Source organism: Molossus molossus, unplaced genomic scaffold (genome assembly GCF_014108415.1).
Source record: "Molossus molossus isolate mMolMol1 unplaced genomic scaffold, mMolMol1.p scaffold_m16_p_9, whole genome shotgun sequence".
Lineage (NCBI taxonomy): Eukaryota > Metazoa > Chordata > Mammalia > Chiroptera > Molossidae > Molossus > Molossus molossus.
This window is the reverse complement of record NW_023425403.1, coordinates 61,896,804-61,912,418: the sequence shown is the minus strand read 5'-3', so window position 1 is coordinate 61,912,418 and position 15,615 is coordinate 61,896,804. Positions and strand designations below refer to the sequence as shown.

Here is a 15,615-nt window from a genome sequence, read left to right as displayed (position 1 = left end):
CAATGTACTATACCAAATCAAAAGGCAGATTCAATTTGACCCAAGTGTTTAAGGCATTTACATAGGGACACGTGTGAGCCTCTGGAAACATTTTTAACTCAAAGACTCATCAATACTCCTCTCAATGAGTTTAATTTTCTTCTCAATTTTATCGCAGAATTCCATAGTAAGAAATACTTTACAAAGTAGTTCAGGATGCATAAGAAAAAACATCCTCATTTTTATGCAACATCATTCCATTTATCTGATAGTTCAATCTTTTAGTATAAAATATCTGTGTGGGAGGAAGATATTTTTGGAAGCTTTTTAAGGAATCATATCATATATTTTAAATAATCGAAATCTATTCTTACAAATGTGCTAAATAAAAATTAATTTGTAAAAATTTAACCAGTAAAAGAATAGAGACCAAATTGAGTGAAAGAAATGATACTTGTATATGCAAATATCAACTTCGTGTTTTTACTTACCTTTTTTAATTTGTTCTCAAACAGAAAACGTAGCAATTCCTGTTCTTCAGTACAGAGCTTGCTAAGAGGTAGTGATTCAAGAAGTTCTTTTTCTTAAAAACAATGAGAAAAAAAGAATGTCCTTACAATGTTTATGGGGGGAAAAAGTCAGCAATGAAAAATATTCTTCTATAGTTCTTGGTCAAAGTAAATCAAACTCACAAGAGAAAATAACAAGATCAATAAGTACTAGAGATAGCTAAGAAGGTGGTTCCAGACCCAGGTGATGAGAACTACCTGGAGGGCTATGCCATGAAGCCTTCCAGGTGATTCTGGTCAGCACCATACTGATGGACCACCAGGCCAGTTTCCCAACCTCAGCAATATTGCACTTTGCATGGATAATTTTCTGTTGTGTTGGCTGTCCTATGCACCACAGGTTATTCAGCAAGATCTTTGGCTTCTACCCACAAGCCATCAGTAACACCCACCCTCCCTCTCCATCCCCAAGTTATGTCAATCAAAAACATCTTGAGATATTGTTCAATGTCTGCTAGGAGGCAAAATCACCCTGTTTGAGAACCACTGCACTAGGCTAAAATGTTTGAGTCCCATTAATATAATATCCCCATTTTCTCTGTTTCTCTTCTTTATCCATCTCACGTCACTGCTGATGGTCTAGGTCAGTGACTTTCAACCTTTTTCATCTCATGGCATACATAAACTAATTACTAAATATATGCAGCACACCAAAAAATATATTTTTTTCCAATCTGAAAAAAAGAGGTATAATTTTGATTCATTCACACCAGACAGCTATTGTGTTGGGTGTTGTCATATTTTTATTTGACAACCTAAGAAAGAAGAGGTCAGTGCCCCTAACTAAACAGTCAAGTATTGCATGTTTTAAAATTTTTCTTGAAGCACACCAGTTGAAAATCGTTGCTCTAGGTCAATGGTTCTCAGCCCTTATTGTGCCTTAGGACTATCTGGGAGCTTTAAACCATGCCAGAGCCTCCCCATGAGAGATTCTGATTCAACTGGTCTGGAGTTGGGACCTGCACAGATGTTTTTAAAGCTCCTCGGGGATTTAAAATGCAGTCATGTTGAGAACCACGTAATCAGAAACTGAAATCTTGATTTATAATAGCTCAAATCATTTCTCAAAAATATGGTCTCATCACATCATAATCCCTAAAGATTCTGACTGCAACAGGAACTGCACAATACTGTATTCTGCCATACACTGCATATTTGAAGACATTAAGGAAGTTAATAGGGCTATTTAAATTTAAATCTCTACATAGCCTGCTGTTATCTCTACAGATTTCAGAGGGAAAAAAGAATAGAATATCACTTTTGCTAAACATAAAAACACCTGAGTTTCCAAACCTTCTTGGGCTGTCAACATGTGGTGTGACGTCAAAAGATCAAATGCTTCAAAACAGTAGACATCGAGCTTCAAAGCTTCTTTATAGCTATAGGTAGCTAGGGTTCGATTATCTAGAGCATCATAGATTTTCCCTCGTAAAAGACAAATAGAACTCTTTATCTGTTGGGAAAATACGATGAGTCACATACTGAGTCAATACTTTTAAACTTAATTTATCAAAAATTTTATATAATCTGAAGGCTGAGACTTTTTTTTACATCTAAATGGATTTTCCATCCCACTGTCAGATATACTATAAAGAGAAACATGAAGGCATATAAAACTTCTCTAATCCACCTCCCATAGGCTCTCCTCACTTCAACAAATCTTTACAGGGTATATCACCGCTACTTTTTCACTACTTTCTCAAATAGGGTAATGATTTCAAGACAGCAAACAGTACACATATATTGACTCAAACTTAATACAGTTTGATAGGTAGATCTCAATGAAAGGATCTTGGTAAATATTAGAAAACAGGTTACAATACAGCATAGTGGCTAGGAGCATTGCTTCCTGGAATTAAACTGACCTGAGTTCAAAAACCTGCTCTGACACTTACTAGTGACCTTGGGCAGGTGATGTAACCTCTCTTGGCCTCAGTATCCTTTTCTCATCTAACTTACAGGGCTCTGTGAAGAGTAGAGGTAATACTCTCTGTAGAGTTAACACATGGCAAAGTGCTTACACAGTAGTTACCGCACAATTATCATTAACAAGAGAACGAAAAAATCTGATTGATGTTCCAGAGTCTGACCCTCAAGAAATACATAAATGAGCTTATGTAGAGGGGAAGCTAAAACTGGTAAAGGAATGAAGAAGATTCATCATAAAATCAAAATTTTAAAAATACTGGAGGACCTTATGAGAGAATCTTAGATTTATGCATTATCCAATGAGTTGTAAAAAAAAAACTAATTCTATAAAATAAATGATAACATATTACAAATAAATCATGTATTTCTAAGCAGATAAGTTCATGGATAAGAGGTCCAAATATAATAATATCAAGCTCCCTCATAAATGCATGTCTTAGCAGAAAAATGAATATGCATTTCTTAGCATATAATTAACAAATAGTCAAGAGAGGAAGAGAAATACACCTAAAAATGTATAATACTCCTACATTTTTCCAAATTCCTTAATAACTGTTATAAGAAATAACTGAAAAAATGGAGGAGTTGATGGGTAACAGTTAAGCAGTCCAGAGTTTCTTTCTGAAATAACAACAACATTCTAAAATTGATTTGTAAGAGTTATACAGCTCTGTGAATATACTGAAAGTCAAGCAATTGTACACTTTAGATGAATGAATTACATGACATGTGGATTATTTTTTGAGAAAGCTGTTAAAAAACAAAAAAATAGCCCTGCCAGTGTGGCTCAGTGGATTGGGAGTTGTCCCATGGACTGAGAGTTCCCGGTTCGATTCCCAATCAGGGCACATGCCTGCGTTGCAGGTTCGATCCCCAGTAAGGGATGTGTAGGAGGCTTCTCTTGATGTTTCTCTTTCTCATTGATGTTTCTATCTCTCTCTCCTTTCTTCTCTCTTTAAAAAAAAAAAGAAAGAAAGAATAACAATCCAGATTAGTAATCTGGCTGTGGATGTCATTTATTATATAATCTCCGCCAGCAAAAAACTTGTAATTCCATGCAGATAGGAAGTATACAAATTGGAATACATAAGCTATCATACATAGAAACACCAAACCACCCCCTAGAAAAAAACAACCTATAGTAATCAAAGTTTCTTGGAGGGAGATACAAACTGTTGAAACACAGTAAGGGTAAAGATTATGCCACCTGTGGGGAGTGATTTAAGACCTCAAATATGAGAGAGGAAGATCTCAAGTCAGCCTAGTTCAGATTCAAGCATCTGAGAACAAAATTACAGCTTCCAACTGATAGCTCAGAAATGTCTTGAAATCTTTTTGAATTTCAGTGAGCAAATTTAATAAGTTGGCAACCAAAGTATTTTAACATGGTTAAACTCAAGCAAAAGATAGAATTTATGCTTGTTATGTTGTGTGGGTGATTCTTATTGATGTTACTGAAGCATTCTTATTACAGTATCACTTACAGAAGACTGTGACATTTCCCAGTCATTGGAGGGGTCTTTCAAGCCACTTTCATCCTTTAAGTACTTCTCAAATAATCGTTTATTGATTGGCTCCTCCATATCAAGAATATCGAGAGCCTGCTGATGCTCTTTTGCAGCATACTATGTAAAAAACAGAATTACCACTTGTTAGCCATGACTTCTAACACTAGACATAGATACAAATACTATAGATTTTATTTATTTTTTTAGAGAGAAAAGTAGAGAAAGAGAGAGAAACATCAATCAGCTGTCTCCCACATGCGCCCTGACCAGAGACCAAACTCGCAACCTAGATATGTGCCCCAACAGGGAATCGAACCCGCAACCTTTTGGTGTATGGGATGAGGCTCCAACCAATTCATCCAGCAGGGCAATACTATAGATTTTAAAAGGTAAATGAATAGTATACCCATTCAATAGTTAAGTTTAAAATGTCTAGAGTAGAATTTTCTTCATGCATATAGAGAATCAATACTTGATACAAACAATATTAAAGAAAAGAATATTTCCTCACAAAATATTAACCTGCCAAACTCCATCATTAGAATTCTCACACATATGTGAGGAATGCATAACATTCACATAATTAAACTTTTACCAAATAAAAAGAAAACTAAGGGCACACTTACATGGCATCTAGCTGCAAGGTAGCGGCATGATTCATACAACTAGGAAAGAAATTAATCTATTAAAATAGTGGTCAAGATAATATGCATCTTCACTCTAAAAGAAAACTATAAGGGTGAAATAAAAAAAACTATTTTCATAATTTCTCCTTTTATTCTTGCAGAGAAAAAAATCCAATCTTTTTAACCCACAGTCATCATAAACCTACTGTTGACTAAGTACCGAGGATTCAAAAAGGAGTAAGGACCTGCCCTTTAGCAGGGGAGACATAAACACAGCAGTTTCTTTCACAAACTATGAAAGAAGGGCATAAAAACTACTAGCCACTTGAAGAAAACATCTGCAGGGAAGAGTGTAAATGAGGAGTGGGGTCAGCATTCCAGGCACTGAGTCTGAATAATCGCCACAGGTCTAAAGCAGTACAATTATTCAGTATGACTGGAATACGTGTTACATGTACTGATGGTGGTGGAAGGTTAGCAGTAGACTGGCGAGAAATCATAAAGGATCCTGGGAATCTATTAATGCATGTGATTTTATCCTGTAGGAAATGAGAAATCACTGAGGGATGTTATGAGTGACATAATTAGATCTGTGTTTTAGGAAGACCACCCCTGAGATAATTTAAAAGATGAACTGGAGACAGGGAAGGTAGAAAGTAGGAAAGATGTTACTGGAAAAGAGAGACAAGAGGTGAGACAAAACAAAACAGATGAATTAAAGGCCTGATGTGTATGAGTGGTAATGAGATAGAAAGGACTATCCATAGTTTCAGAGCTATTTAGAAAACAGAATTTTCAAAATGTGGTGACTCGAGTTAGGAAGAAAAAAAGGTGACTAAGATTAGGAATAGAACAACTGAATCCTTTTATGTAATTTTGACATAAATAAAACATACACCTACAATACTAATCTAATGACATTTTTTAAAAGCTTTGACAAGCTTTAAAATTCATACAATCACTTACTTTGTCTAGTTTTCGTGACCGAAGTGCATGAGCTGCTCTATGATATTGTGCTGTCAAGTAAAGACACTGAGCCAACCAATAAATATCCTGGGGTTCCTCTGGAGAGAAAAATCACACAATTGGTCAGAGGTACAAGGTAAAATAGAAAGATTTTTAAAGATAGGAAATAAAATTAGAATTTGTCACTTACCATGAGAGAGTGAAGCTACTTTATCTGCCCAAAACAGAGCACTTTGATACTGTTGCTGTATAAAAAAAAGTGATAATTGCTCTGTTATTTCAACTTTTAAACAGCTATCTATTAATAGAATGCTGTATAATACGTCAACATCTCAAAACAATAATTTTTTTATATGTAGTAGAGGTCTATCATATCTTATATCTTAGCTGGGTGAGTTTTAGTTCAATGGTATAATACAAAAACTATTGTAAGATCATTAATATATACAGTTCAAGAAGGCAGTTTTTAAAATAAACTTATACACTGCATAAAGGTATCAGCAAGTACTAGCATAAAAACAGAGATATAGATCAATGAAATATAGAGCTCAGAAATAAATCCTCACTTATATGGTCAATTCATCTATGACAAAGGAGGCAAGGATATACAATGGGTTAAAGATGATCTCTTCAATAAGTGGCACTAAAAAAATGAACAGATACATGCAAAAAAACTGAAATCGGACCATATTAAAAAATAAACTCAAAATGGATTAAAGAATTAAATTTAAGACCTAAAACCATAAAACTCCTAGAAGAAAACATAGGCAATAAACTCTTTGACATCACTTTTGGAAATATTTTTTTGGATATATCTTGGGCAAGGACAACAAAAGGAAAAATAAACAAAATGGGACTACATCAAAATAAAGTTTTTGCACAGCAAAGGAAACCAGCAACAAAGCAAAAAGACAACCTACCTAATGGGAGAAGATATCCACAAGTGATATATCCGATAAGGGGTTAATATCCAAAATAATCTAAGGAACTCAGACAATTTAACACCCAAACTGCAAATAATCCAATTAAAGGAGCACAGAATTTAAATAAACATTTCTCCAAACAAAATATACAGATGCCAAAAGAAATGAAAAGATACTCAATATCACTAATCATCAGGGAAATGTAAATTAAAATGAGATATCACCTCACACCTGTCAGAATGGATATCATCAATAAATCAACAAATAAGTGCTGGTGACAATGTGGATAAAAAGGGAACCCTCACACACTGTTGGTGGGACTGCAAAATGGTGCAGTCAATATCAAAAATAGTATGGAGTTTCCTCAAAAAATTAAAAATGGAACTACCTTATGACCCAGTAATTCTGCTTCTGGGTATTTATCTGAAGAAAACCAAAACACTAATTCAAAAAGATATATGCACTCCTATGATCATTTCAGGATACTTATAATAGCCAAAATAAGAAAGCAACCTAGTGTACATAAGTAGATGAATGTACAAAGAAGATACGGTGTGTGTGTGTGTGTGTAATATTACTCAACAATAAAAAAGAATGAAATCTCACCATTTGCAACATGTATGGACCTAGAGGATATGATGCTAAGTGAAATAAATCAGACAGAGAAAGGCACATATCCTATGATTTTACTTATAAACGAAATCTTAAAAAAAAAAAAAAACCCACACAAATAAAACAGAAACAGACCCATAGATACAGAGAACAAGGTGAGAGTTGTCAAAGAGGAGGTGGTGAGGGGTTGGAAAAAAATAGTTTTAAAAATAGAAAACAAATTATCAGCAGGCATCTAAAACAGATTATTCAAATGATTATTTCGCAATATCTAATCATTAGCAATGGTTTTCAATTTTTCTACAGTCTTTGCCTTAGTCCTCCTGGATGCAAACTAGGAACACAGGTGCCAATTTGGGAGGAGGAATGCTTATGAGATGGTTACAAATCTGCTCAATGTAAGTGTCCCAAGGGTGGAAACCAGGCCTGTCTCATTTCTCACTGCATCCCCAGGGCCAAAGAAAATGTGCTCAGGAATCATTTGTTCAATTGACTTATGGTAAACCAAAATACAGCCCTCCAAAGTACTGCAAACATTTTGGCAACATCATTTCACAACCAATCCTGAACATCTCACATTAAACATGCTTTTTTTTTCTCTCCCTTCCTTGGTTTCCAATTTATTGGGAGAACATACATTTTACTACAATTTAAGTGACATCGTAGATTAAACTGATGCTGCTGATTCTGGAGACACTTTTCCTTAAACAGTTTGCAGTTCATTGAAAGGCAGTGCAGGGAACACAGAATGTAGTTTAAGATACTGACTTGAGACAATAAGCTTGTTTGTATCTTTATTCACTTGAATTCGGCCAAATAAGAAAGACAACTTCCTGAAAAATTTTCATTAGCTAGTTAAATTCAAAGGCCACCCTGCACCTTTCCTCCTAAAATAATTCAACTTCCACTTAACAGTAAATCTGAACTGAGCATCTGAGTCAGGCCAGCTGCAGAACGGGACCTTAAGCACCTGTAAGGCTCACCCTGAGTTTAGGTGGCTTTCAATTTCAGTGTCCCTCGTCCTCCCGGCTGCAGAGAGGGCAGGGGGACTGGATCCCACCCCGAGGATGCTTTACCCTAGAACGAAAGCCTAGGCCCGGCCGAGCCCCGCACCACCAAATCCCCAACCGCAGTTACTCCTGCGGAAAAGGGCTCGGGGTGGGCTCCCCGCACGAGTCCCGGAGCCCGCGCTCCCGGAGTCGGACAGCCCACCTGGTCCAGGTACTGCCGAACACGCTCGCGCAGCCGCTCCAGGTTCATGGCCGCGCGGCCCGGAGTCCGTCTGAGAGTCCTTCGCCGCGCACCCTCCTTCCCCTTGCCCGCTGAGCGGACCCGGACCCCAGCCTCGCGCCGCGATCGCCCTGAGCCCGGCCAAACTCCCAGTGACCGCGCTGCAGCCGCCGGGGTTCTTCCGCTCCCGGCCAGGCCTCGCCCCGGAAGTCCTCCGCAAACGCATCCCCTCCGCCAGGCACGGGGTTGCACCGTTGGTTCCGAGGCGCTCTTTAGGCCTTGGGTTGCGGGGATTTGTGAATGACTCTGGAGGTCTTTTCTCCGCGATTCCACTGCTCTGGTGCGCGCAGCCCATTTGCGTGTCCCTGCATCGCTCACTCAGTAACTCGTTCTCCGTGGGGCGCGAGCACCCAGAGTCCAGGCCTGGTTTGAGTTCAGCCCCATTTCCCTCGTGTTGGGTAAGTCCCTTGGTTCCAAATGTGCCTCCTTTTTTTTCCCTCATGGGTAAAAGGAAGGGTACCCCCCTCAGAGACTGGTTGTGAGGTTTAAATGAGCACACGCACCAAATCCTGACAGGGGATGTATATAAATAAACTTTTACTATTGTCATCACACCCAAGTGTCTCTTTCAGGTTGTCCTTTGGCAAACAAACCCAGAAGACTCATTCCTCAACCTCAGGTAAAGAACACTGTGATCAAAAACAAGTAAAAACTAACAACCACAACAACAACAACAACAACAACTGATCTAGTAAAACTTTGAATCCATACAATGGAGTATTATTCAGCAATAAATATGAATTAAGTGTTGACACATGCTGCAACATGCAGTATGCTTAGTGAGAGAAGCCAGCCACAAAAGACCACATATTTTATGATACCATTGACAAAGATCCTCTCATCCACCAAACCCTACTCAGGCTCCCCTGCTAGGAAAATGGCTGAACTCCTTTTCAGCTAGGCCTGACTTTTGGACTTCCATGTTTTCTTGCATCATCCAATTTTAGTAAGAATTCTTTCAGTTTAGCCAATATCCCCCTCTCATATATGACCAAATTCCCCATCTCCCACCATCCTCCACATAATGTCTAATCACCCTGGCCTGCCTTTGGCAAGAATTCTGTTAGGTCAGTTTAGACAGAATAGGAGGAAAAACGCTGGGGGAGAATGTAAGAAGAGGAAAATAAATAGAATGTTCTCTATTAGTCAAACCACCCTGACCTTGTAAGCATTTGGCAGAGTTCTAATTTTGTTTCCTAATCTCCAGTCACTACCTAACATGGGTCTCACCAGGCTCATCAAGGTGTTGACAGAGCTGTTTTCCTTCTAGAGGCTCTATTGGAGGATACAGTCCTTGCCTTTTTCTGCTTCTAGGGGCCACCAGCATTCCTTTACTCATGGCTTCTTCATCTTCAATGCCAGCAGAGTAGCATCTTCAAATCTCTCTCTGACTCTGACCCTCCCTCCTGCCTCTCTCACTTATAAGGACCTTGCACCCACCCAAATAACCCAGAATGATTGCCTCATTTAAAATCTTTACCTTGCCCTGGCCAGTTTGGCTCAGTGGCTAAAACACTGACCCTTGGACAGAAGGGTCTCAGGTTCAATTCTCGGTCAACGGCACATACCTGGGTTGCAGGTTCAATTCCTGGCCCCAGTTGGGGTTGTATAGGAGACAACCAATTGATGTGTCATAAATAAATAAAATCCTTAACTTAATCACATACAAAGTCCTTTTTTGCCATTTGAGGTAACATATTCACAAGTTCAGGAATTAGGCATGGGCACCTTGTGGGCTGTTGTTCTGCCCAACACATTACCTACCAAGTCAACCACCCAAAGGCATGCCTTTATTAAGACAAGGTTAAAAAATTCACCTTTCCTACTGGAAACCAACTAAAAGTACATGGACAACCTTTTGAGAACCATCTCATCTTTCCAACACTGTAGCCAAGTTATTTACCCGCTCCTTATTGGAGGATAGCCATGAGGTGGGAAGGGAAGACCTCTAAAATACAGCCAGAGGCAGAAGTGTAATAAAAGTGGAGGCCAAGGAAGACGTATGAAAAAACTCAGAACCATCCTGCAGGGCCATACCATGAGGGAGACAAGTGTGCTGTTTGGTGAGAAAAGGGCCCTGGAGTTAGACTGCCTTGGTTCAGATTTTGGGAAGTTTCTCAACCTCTCTGTGTGTAATTTTTCTCATTTGTAAAATGAGGTTTATAATATCTCATACATTATAAGATTGATGCATATAAGAATTCAATGAGATAATTCATGTAAAGAACTTAGAATAATGCTGAACATATTTTTATAATTATATATAATTCAGGTGGGGCAAAAATAGGTTTACAGTTGTGAGTATGCAAAACAGAGTGTATTCTTATATTATTGCTTTTTATTGATTGTATTGTTTTTCATATGAACAATTGTAAACCTACTTTTGCGTCACACTATATGTATATCAGTATATATTGCATTAAATTATATATTTTTTAATTTAAATCATTTTTTACTTTTCAAGTACAGCTGACATACAATATTATATTAGTTTCAGGTGTACAACCCAGTGATTAGACATTATATAACTTGCGAAGAATCATCCTGATAAATCTTGTACCCATCTGACACCATACATAATTATTTGAATATCATTGACTATATTCCCTATGCTGTACTTTACATCCCCATGGCTATTCTGTAACTACCAATTTGTACTTCTGACTCACTTCATCTTTTCACCCATCCTCGCAACACCCCTTCCCATCTGGCAGCAGCCAAAATGTTCTCTGTATCTATGAGTCTGTTTCTGTTCTGCTTACTTTATTTTTTAGATTCAATTATTGATAGACATGTATTTATTGTCATTTTATTGTTCATATTTTTTATCTTTTCTTCTTCTTCTTCTTGAAGAAAATGCTTTAAGGTTTCATGTATCACTTTGAATATTTCTTGCCAATCCCTTCTGGCCTTCAAAATTTCCATTCAGAAATCAGCTGACAATCTTCTGGGAGCTTTCTTTAGGTAACTCACTGCTTTTCTCTTGCTGCTTTTAAGATTCTCTCTTTGTTTTTAACCTTTTGCATTTTAATTGTGATGTGTCTTGGTGTGGGCCTCTTTGAGTTCATCTTGTTTGGGACTCTCTGTGCTTCTTGTATGTCTATTTCCTTTACCAGGTTAGGGAAGTTTTTCATCATTATTTTTTCAAATAGGTTTTTAATTTCTTGCTCTCTCTCTTCGTCTGGTCCCTCCATGATGTGAATGGTGGTATGTTTGAAGTTGTCCCAGAGGCTCCTTATGCTATTCTCATTTTTTTTTTTTTTTTACATTCTTTTTTATTTTTATTGTTCTGATTGGGTATTTTTTGCTTTCTTTTAGTCCAGATTACTGGTTTGATTCTTGGCTTCATCTACAGTACTATTGATTTTCTTAAATTATTCATTTCCGTTAGCATAGTCTTCATTTCTGACTGGTTCTTTTTTTATGGTTTCTAGTCCTTTTTTATGCTGTTGAAGTTCTTACTAAGTTCACAGAGCATCCTTATAACCAGTGTTTTGAACTCTGCATCTAGTGAATTGCTTGTCTCCATTTTGTTTTGTTCTTTTTCTGGAGTTCTGTTCTGTTTTTTCATTTGGGACTTTTTTTTACCTCCTCATTTTGGCAGCTTCCCTGTGTTTGTTTCTATGTATTAGGTAAGAGTGGTTACATCTCCTGGGCTTGGTAGAATGGCCTAATGTAGTAGGTGTTTTGTAGGGTCAAGTGGCACAACTTCTCTGATCACCCAAGCTAAGTACTCCAAGTGTGCCCCCTGTATGGGCTGTGTACACCCTTCTGTTGTAGTTGAGTTTTAATTGTTGTTGGCACATCAGTGGGACAGATTTACTCCCAGGCCAATTAGCTGCAAGGATAGGCTGTGACCATCGACCACCATGGAGGATCAGCTGTGCAGAGGCCCACTCCACAGAGCAGGACCTACTTCAGTAGGGCTCTGATGCCCACTGAGTTCACCCCTGAGTCTGTCGCTTGTGGAGGTGGTTGGGTGGTGGTGCTTCGATGTAGTCAGAATCTGTCCACTGGGTGTGCTGGCTCTAGGGCCTCTTGGAAGGTGTAGGCCAAGGTCATCCACTGCCTATATTCTGCCTGTGGCCACCTGGCATGAGTTACAAAGCAATCTGCAGATGGCTGCTGTGTATTGGGCTTGGAGGTGCCCAGGAGAGGCCAAGCTGTGAACCAAGGCTGGCTGCTGATGGTGCTGGACCTGGAGCCACTTATTGTGAGGTATGAGGCATACTGAGGCCACATGCTGCTTGTTTGAGAGATTTTAGAAGAGTCTGAAGCATGAGCCAAGACAGGTCATTTGTATAGAAAAGCTACTGGAAACAGCTTGCATGGGCTCACAGGTAGGGTGGAGCAGGGTCTCCGGGAATCAGCAGGGGAGTCTGGTTGATGGAAACTCAGTTATGGTCCCTCACTGCCAGCTCTGTGGCAGGGGGAGGGGATAAGTCTCAGAAAAAGAACAATGGCTTCTAGCATTTTTGTCTGGCAGAAAGCTTCCCCCCAAGCTCTCACCCTGATGCCCGACAATTCATTTTCCCCCTGTATGTCCCTGGTACCTTTTAAGCTGCTGCCCAGTTTTGGAGCTCAGAGGGAGTGAGTCCTAATAAGTCCCTGCACAGGCCCTTTAAGAGGAACTACTTGGGGCTCCAACAGCCCACAGTCTCACTCAGCCACAATCCCTGCTGATTTTTATAGCCAGAAGTTATGGGGACTTGTCTTCCTAGCACTGGAACCTTGGACTGGGGGACCTGGTGTGGGGCTGAGACCCCTTGCTCCTCAGGGGGTATCACTGTATCTGAGATATCCCTCCAGATGTTTATCCACCACAAGTGGTTGTGGGACCATCCCCTTCCCCATCTCCACCCCTCCTACCAGTCTCGATGTGGCTTCTTCTTTAAATCTCTAGTTGTAGGACTTCCATTCAGCTAGATTTCAGGCATTTGTGAATGATTGTTGTTCTGTAGTTTAGTTATAATTTTTTAAAATATGTTTTCATTGATTTTTTAGAGAGAGAGAGGAAGGGAGAGATAGAAACATCGATATGAGAGAGAAACATCAATCAGCTGCCTCCTGCATGCACCCCACTGGGAATTGAGCCCACAACCAGGCATGTGCCCTGACCAAGAATCATACTGGGACTTCTCAGTCCATGGGATGATGCTCAGTCCACTGAGCCACACTGACCAGGCCATTCCTTCTTCTCTGTCAGTGGCCTTGGTGGCAGTGAGATGGTGGCATGACCTTCCCTCACCTCAGATGCTCCGTTGCTTCGCAGCCAGGCCTGCAGTCCTGAGCCTTCATGGGTCCTGGGTACCAAGGTCCAGCCAGCTACTGCATGGCCTGTTGACTACACTGGACTCCTACTATGGATGGAGCAGGCATTTATCTTTCTGGAATAACAACATAATCTGGATTTGAATTTGCTTTCGCTGCCTTTCATTTCGCCATGCATGTGATCACTATCTGTGGACTGTATAACTGCCACATTCATTCGTCTTCAGGGTTCTAACCAAGGATGCAAAATAAAACAATAGCCAGTGGACCTCACCAGATTCACCAGGTGCAGGATAGTTGCAGTTTATAGGCTGCAGGAATTTAAGATGTACAACCATGGTGAGTATGTGTGTGTGTTGAGCACAATAGTCCCTCCACTCACTGCCTCCCATCTACACCTGCGACCTGAATGTACCAATCAGATGTCACCACTCACATATCTGCTAGAAACTACTTGCAAGGCACAGCAGGGTGACATGGGGCAGTGGACAGGGTGGCTTACCTTATGTCCCTCAAATTGCCTGTTTTTCTGCAGGAGTAATCTCCACTGTCTTTAAAATGGGACAATGAAGAATCATGTATAGAAAGAGAACAGGATTAAAACAACAATGAGGTATCACTTCACACCTGTCAGAATGGCCGCCATCAACAAATCTTCAAACAAGTGTTGGCGACGGTGTGGAGAAAAGGGGACTCTAGTACATTGCTGGTGGGAATGCAGACTGGTACAGCCACTATGGAAAACAATATGGTGTTACCTCAAAAAATTAAAAATTGAACTTCCATTTGATCCAGTGATCCCACTTCTAGGAATATACCCTAAGAAGCCTGAAATACCAATCAGAAAGAATATATGTACCCCCATGTTTGAAGCAGCACTATTTGCAATAGCTAAGATCTGGAAACAGCCCAAGTGTCCATCAGTAGACGAATGGATAAAAAAGCAGTGGTACATATACACAATGGAGTACTATGCAGCTGTAAGAAGAAAGATCTCTTATCCTTTGAGACCTGGAAAGTATCATCCTAAATGAAACAAGCCAAACAGAGAAAGACAAGTATCATATGATCTCACTTATTTGTGGAATATAATGAACATAACAGTCTGAGGAATGGGGTAGTCCCAGAGACGTGGAAGTGGGGTAAAGACTGACAATCCCCAGAAGAGGAGGTGGTGGGGGAGAGATAAACCACAGAACTTATATGCATGTATGCATGAACAATGGACATGGACAACAAAGCTGGGGACAGGGCAGGGAGGGAGGGGGAATCAGTGGGGGGAAAAGGAGAAACATCTGTAACAAAAATTAATGAATAAAAAAAAAAAGAAGAAAGAGAACAGGATACTGATATCAGTCAAATCAGATTTTACATTAGACAATGATAAACTTTCATCCAAGGAGTTCTGAACTCTTAACCCATGATATTTCTGTCATGTTAACTAGTCTGAAGTCCCTATAGCTGGGTAGCTCAGTTGTTTAGAGTGTCGTCCTGATATGCCAAGGTCATGGGTTTAATCTTCATTCAGCGCACTTACAAGGAACAACCGTCAGATGCATGAATGAGTGGAACAGCAAATCCCCCCCCCCACTCTCTCTCAAATCAGTAAATAAAAATTAAGAAAAGAAATATGCAATTAACTTGTCTGAAGTCAGCTGAATACTGAAGAACAGCTGCGTGTCGATATTCCTATCCAATACTAAATTTTGTAAAATTACATATATATGTCTGTTTTTCTGTTTTGTTTTTTTTAAAATGATTTCTTCCTTCAATTAGTCCATGAAATACAGTCAGGAAAACAAGGCATGGGTTTTGAGTATGACCAGAATATTAAACATCAAGTAGTTTCTCAAGGATTTAAATTACTCTGAAATGAAGACAGAACAATGCTCTTGCTTGTTGAATTGAGAAGTAATGTGACGTTGTTACCACAGGAGAGTAA

At 39.4% G+C, this 15,615-nt stretch overlaps 1 protein-coding gene across 2 annotated transcripts in view; it reads right to left on the bottom strand.

Annotated features, from left to right (window-relative positions):
- Positions 1-8,467, bottom strand: part of CDC16 (cell division cycle 16) — a 35,089-nt gene extending 26,622 nt beyond the window's left edge. The window contains exons 1-7 of one of the 2 annotated variants that reach the window (XM_036250343.1): positions 8,325-8,467; positions 5,768-5,822; positions 5,578-5,675; positions 4,612-4,650; positions 3,962-4,102; positions 1,842-2,001; positions 471-562 (exon numbers count right to left, since the gene is read on the bottom strand). In XM_036250343.1, the coding sequence (XP_036106236.1) occupies positions 471-562; positions 1,842-2,001; positions 3,962-4,102; positions 4,612-4,650; positions 5,578-5,675; positions 5,768-5,822; positions 8,325-8,372 (633 nt within the window). In that variant the 5' untranslated portion in view covers positions 8,373-8,467. The remainder of the gene's footprint in view (positions 1-470; positions 563-1,841; positions 2,002-3,961; positions 4,103-4,611; positions 4,651-5,577; positions 5,676-5,767; positions 5,823-8,324) is intronic. The other variant, XM_036250344.1, reaches the window with a different exon arrangement.
- Between the last annotated feature and the right edge of the window lie 7,148 nt (positions 8,468-15,615).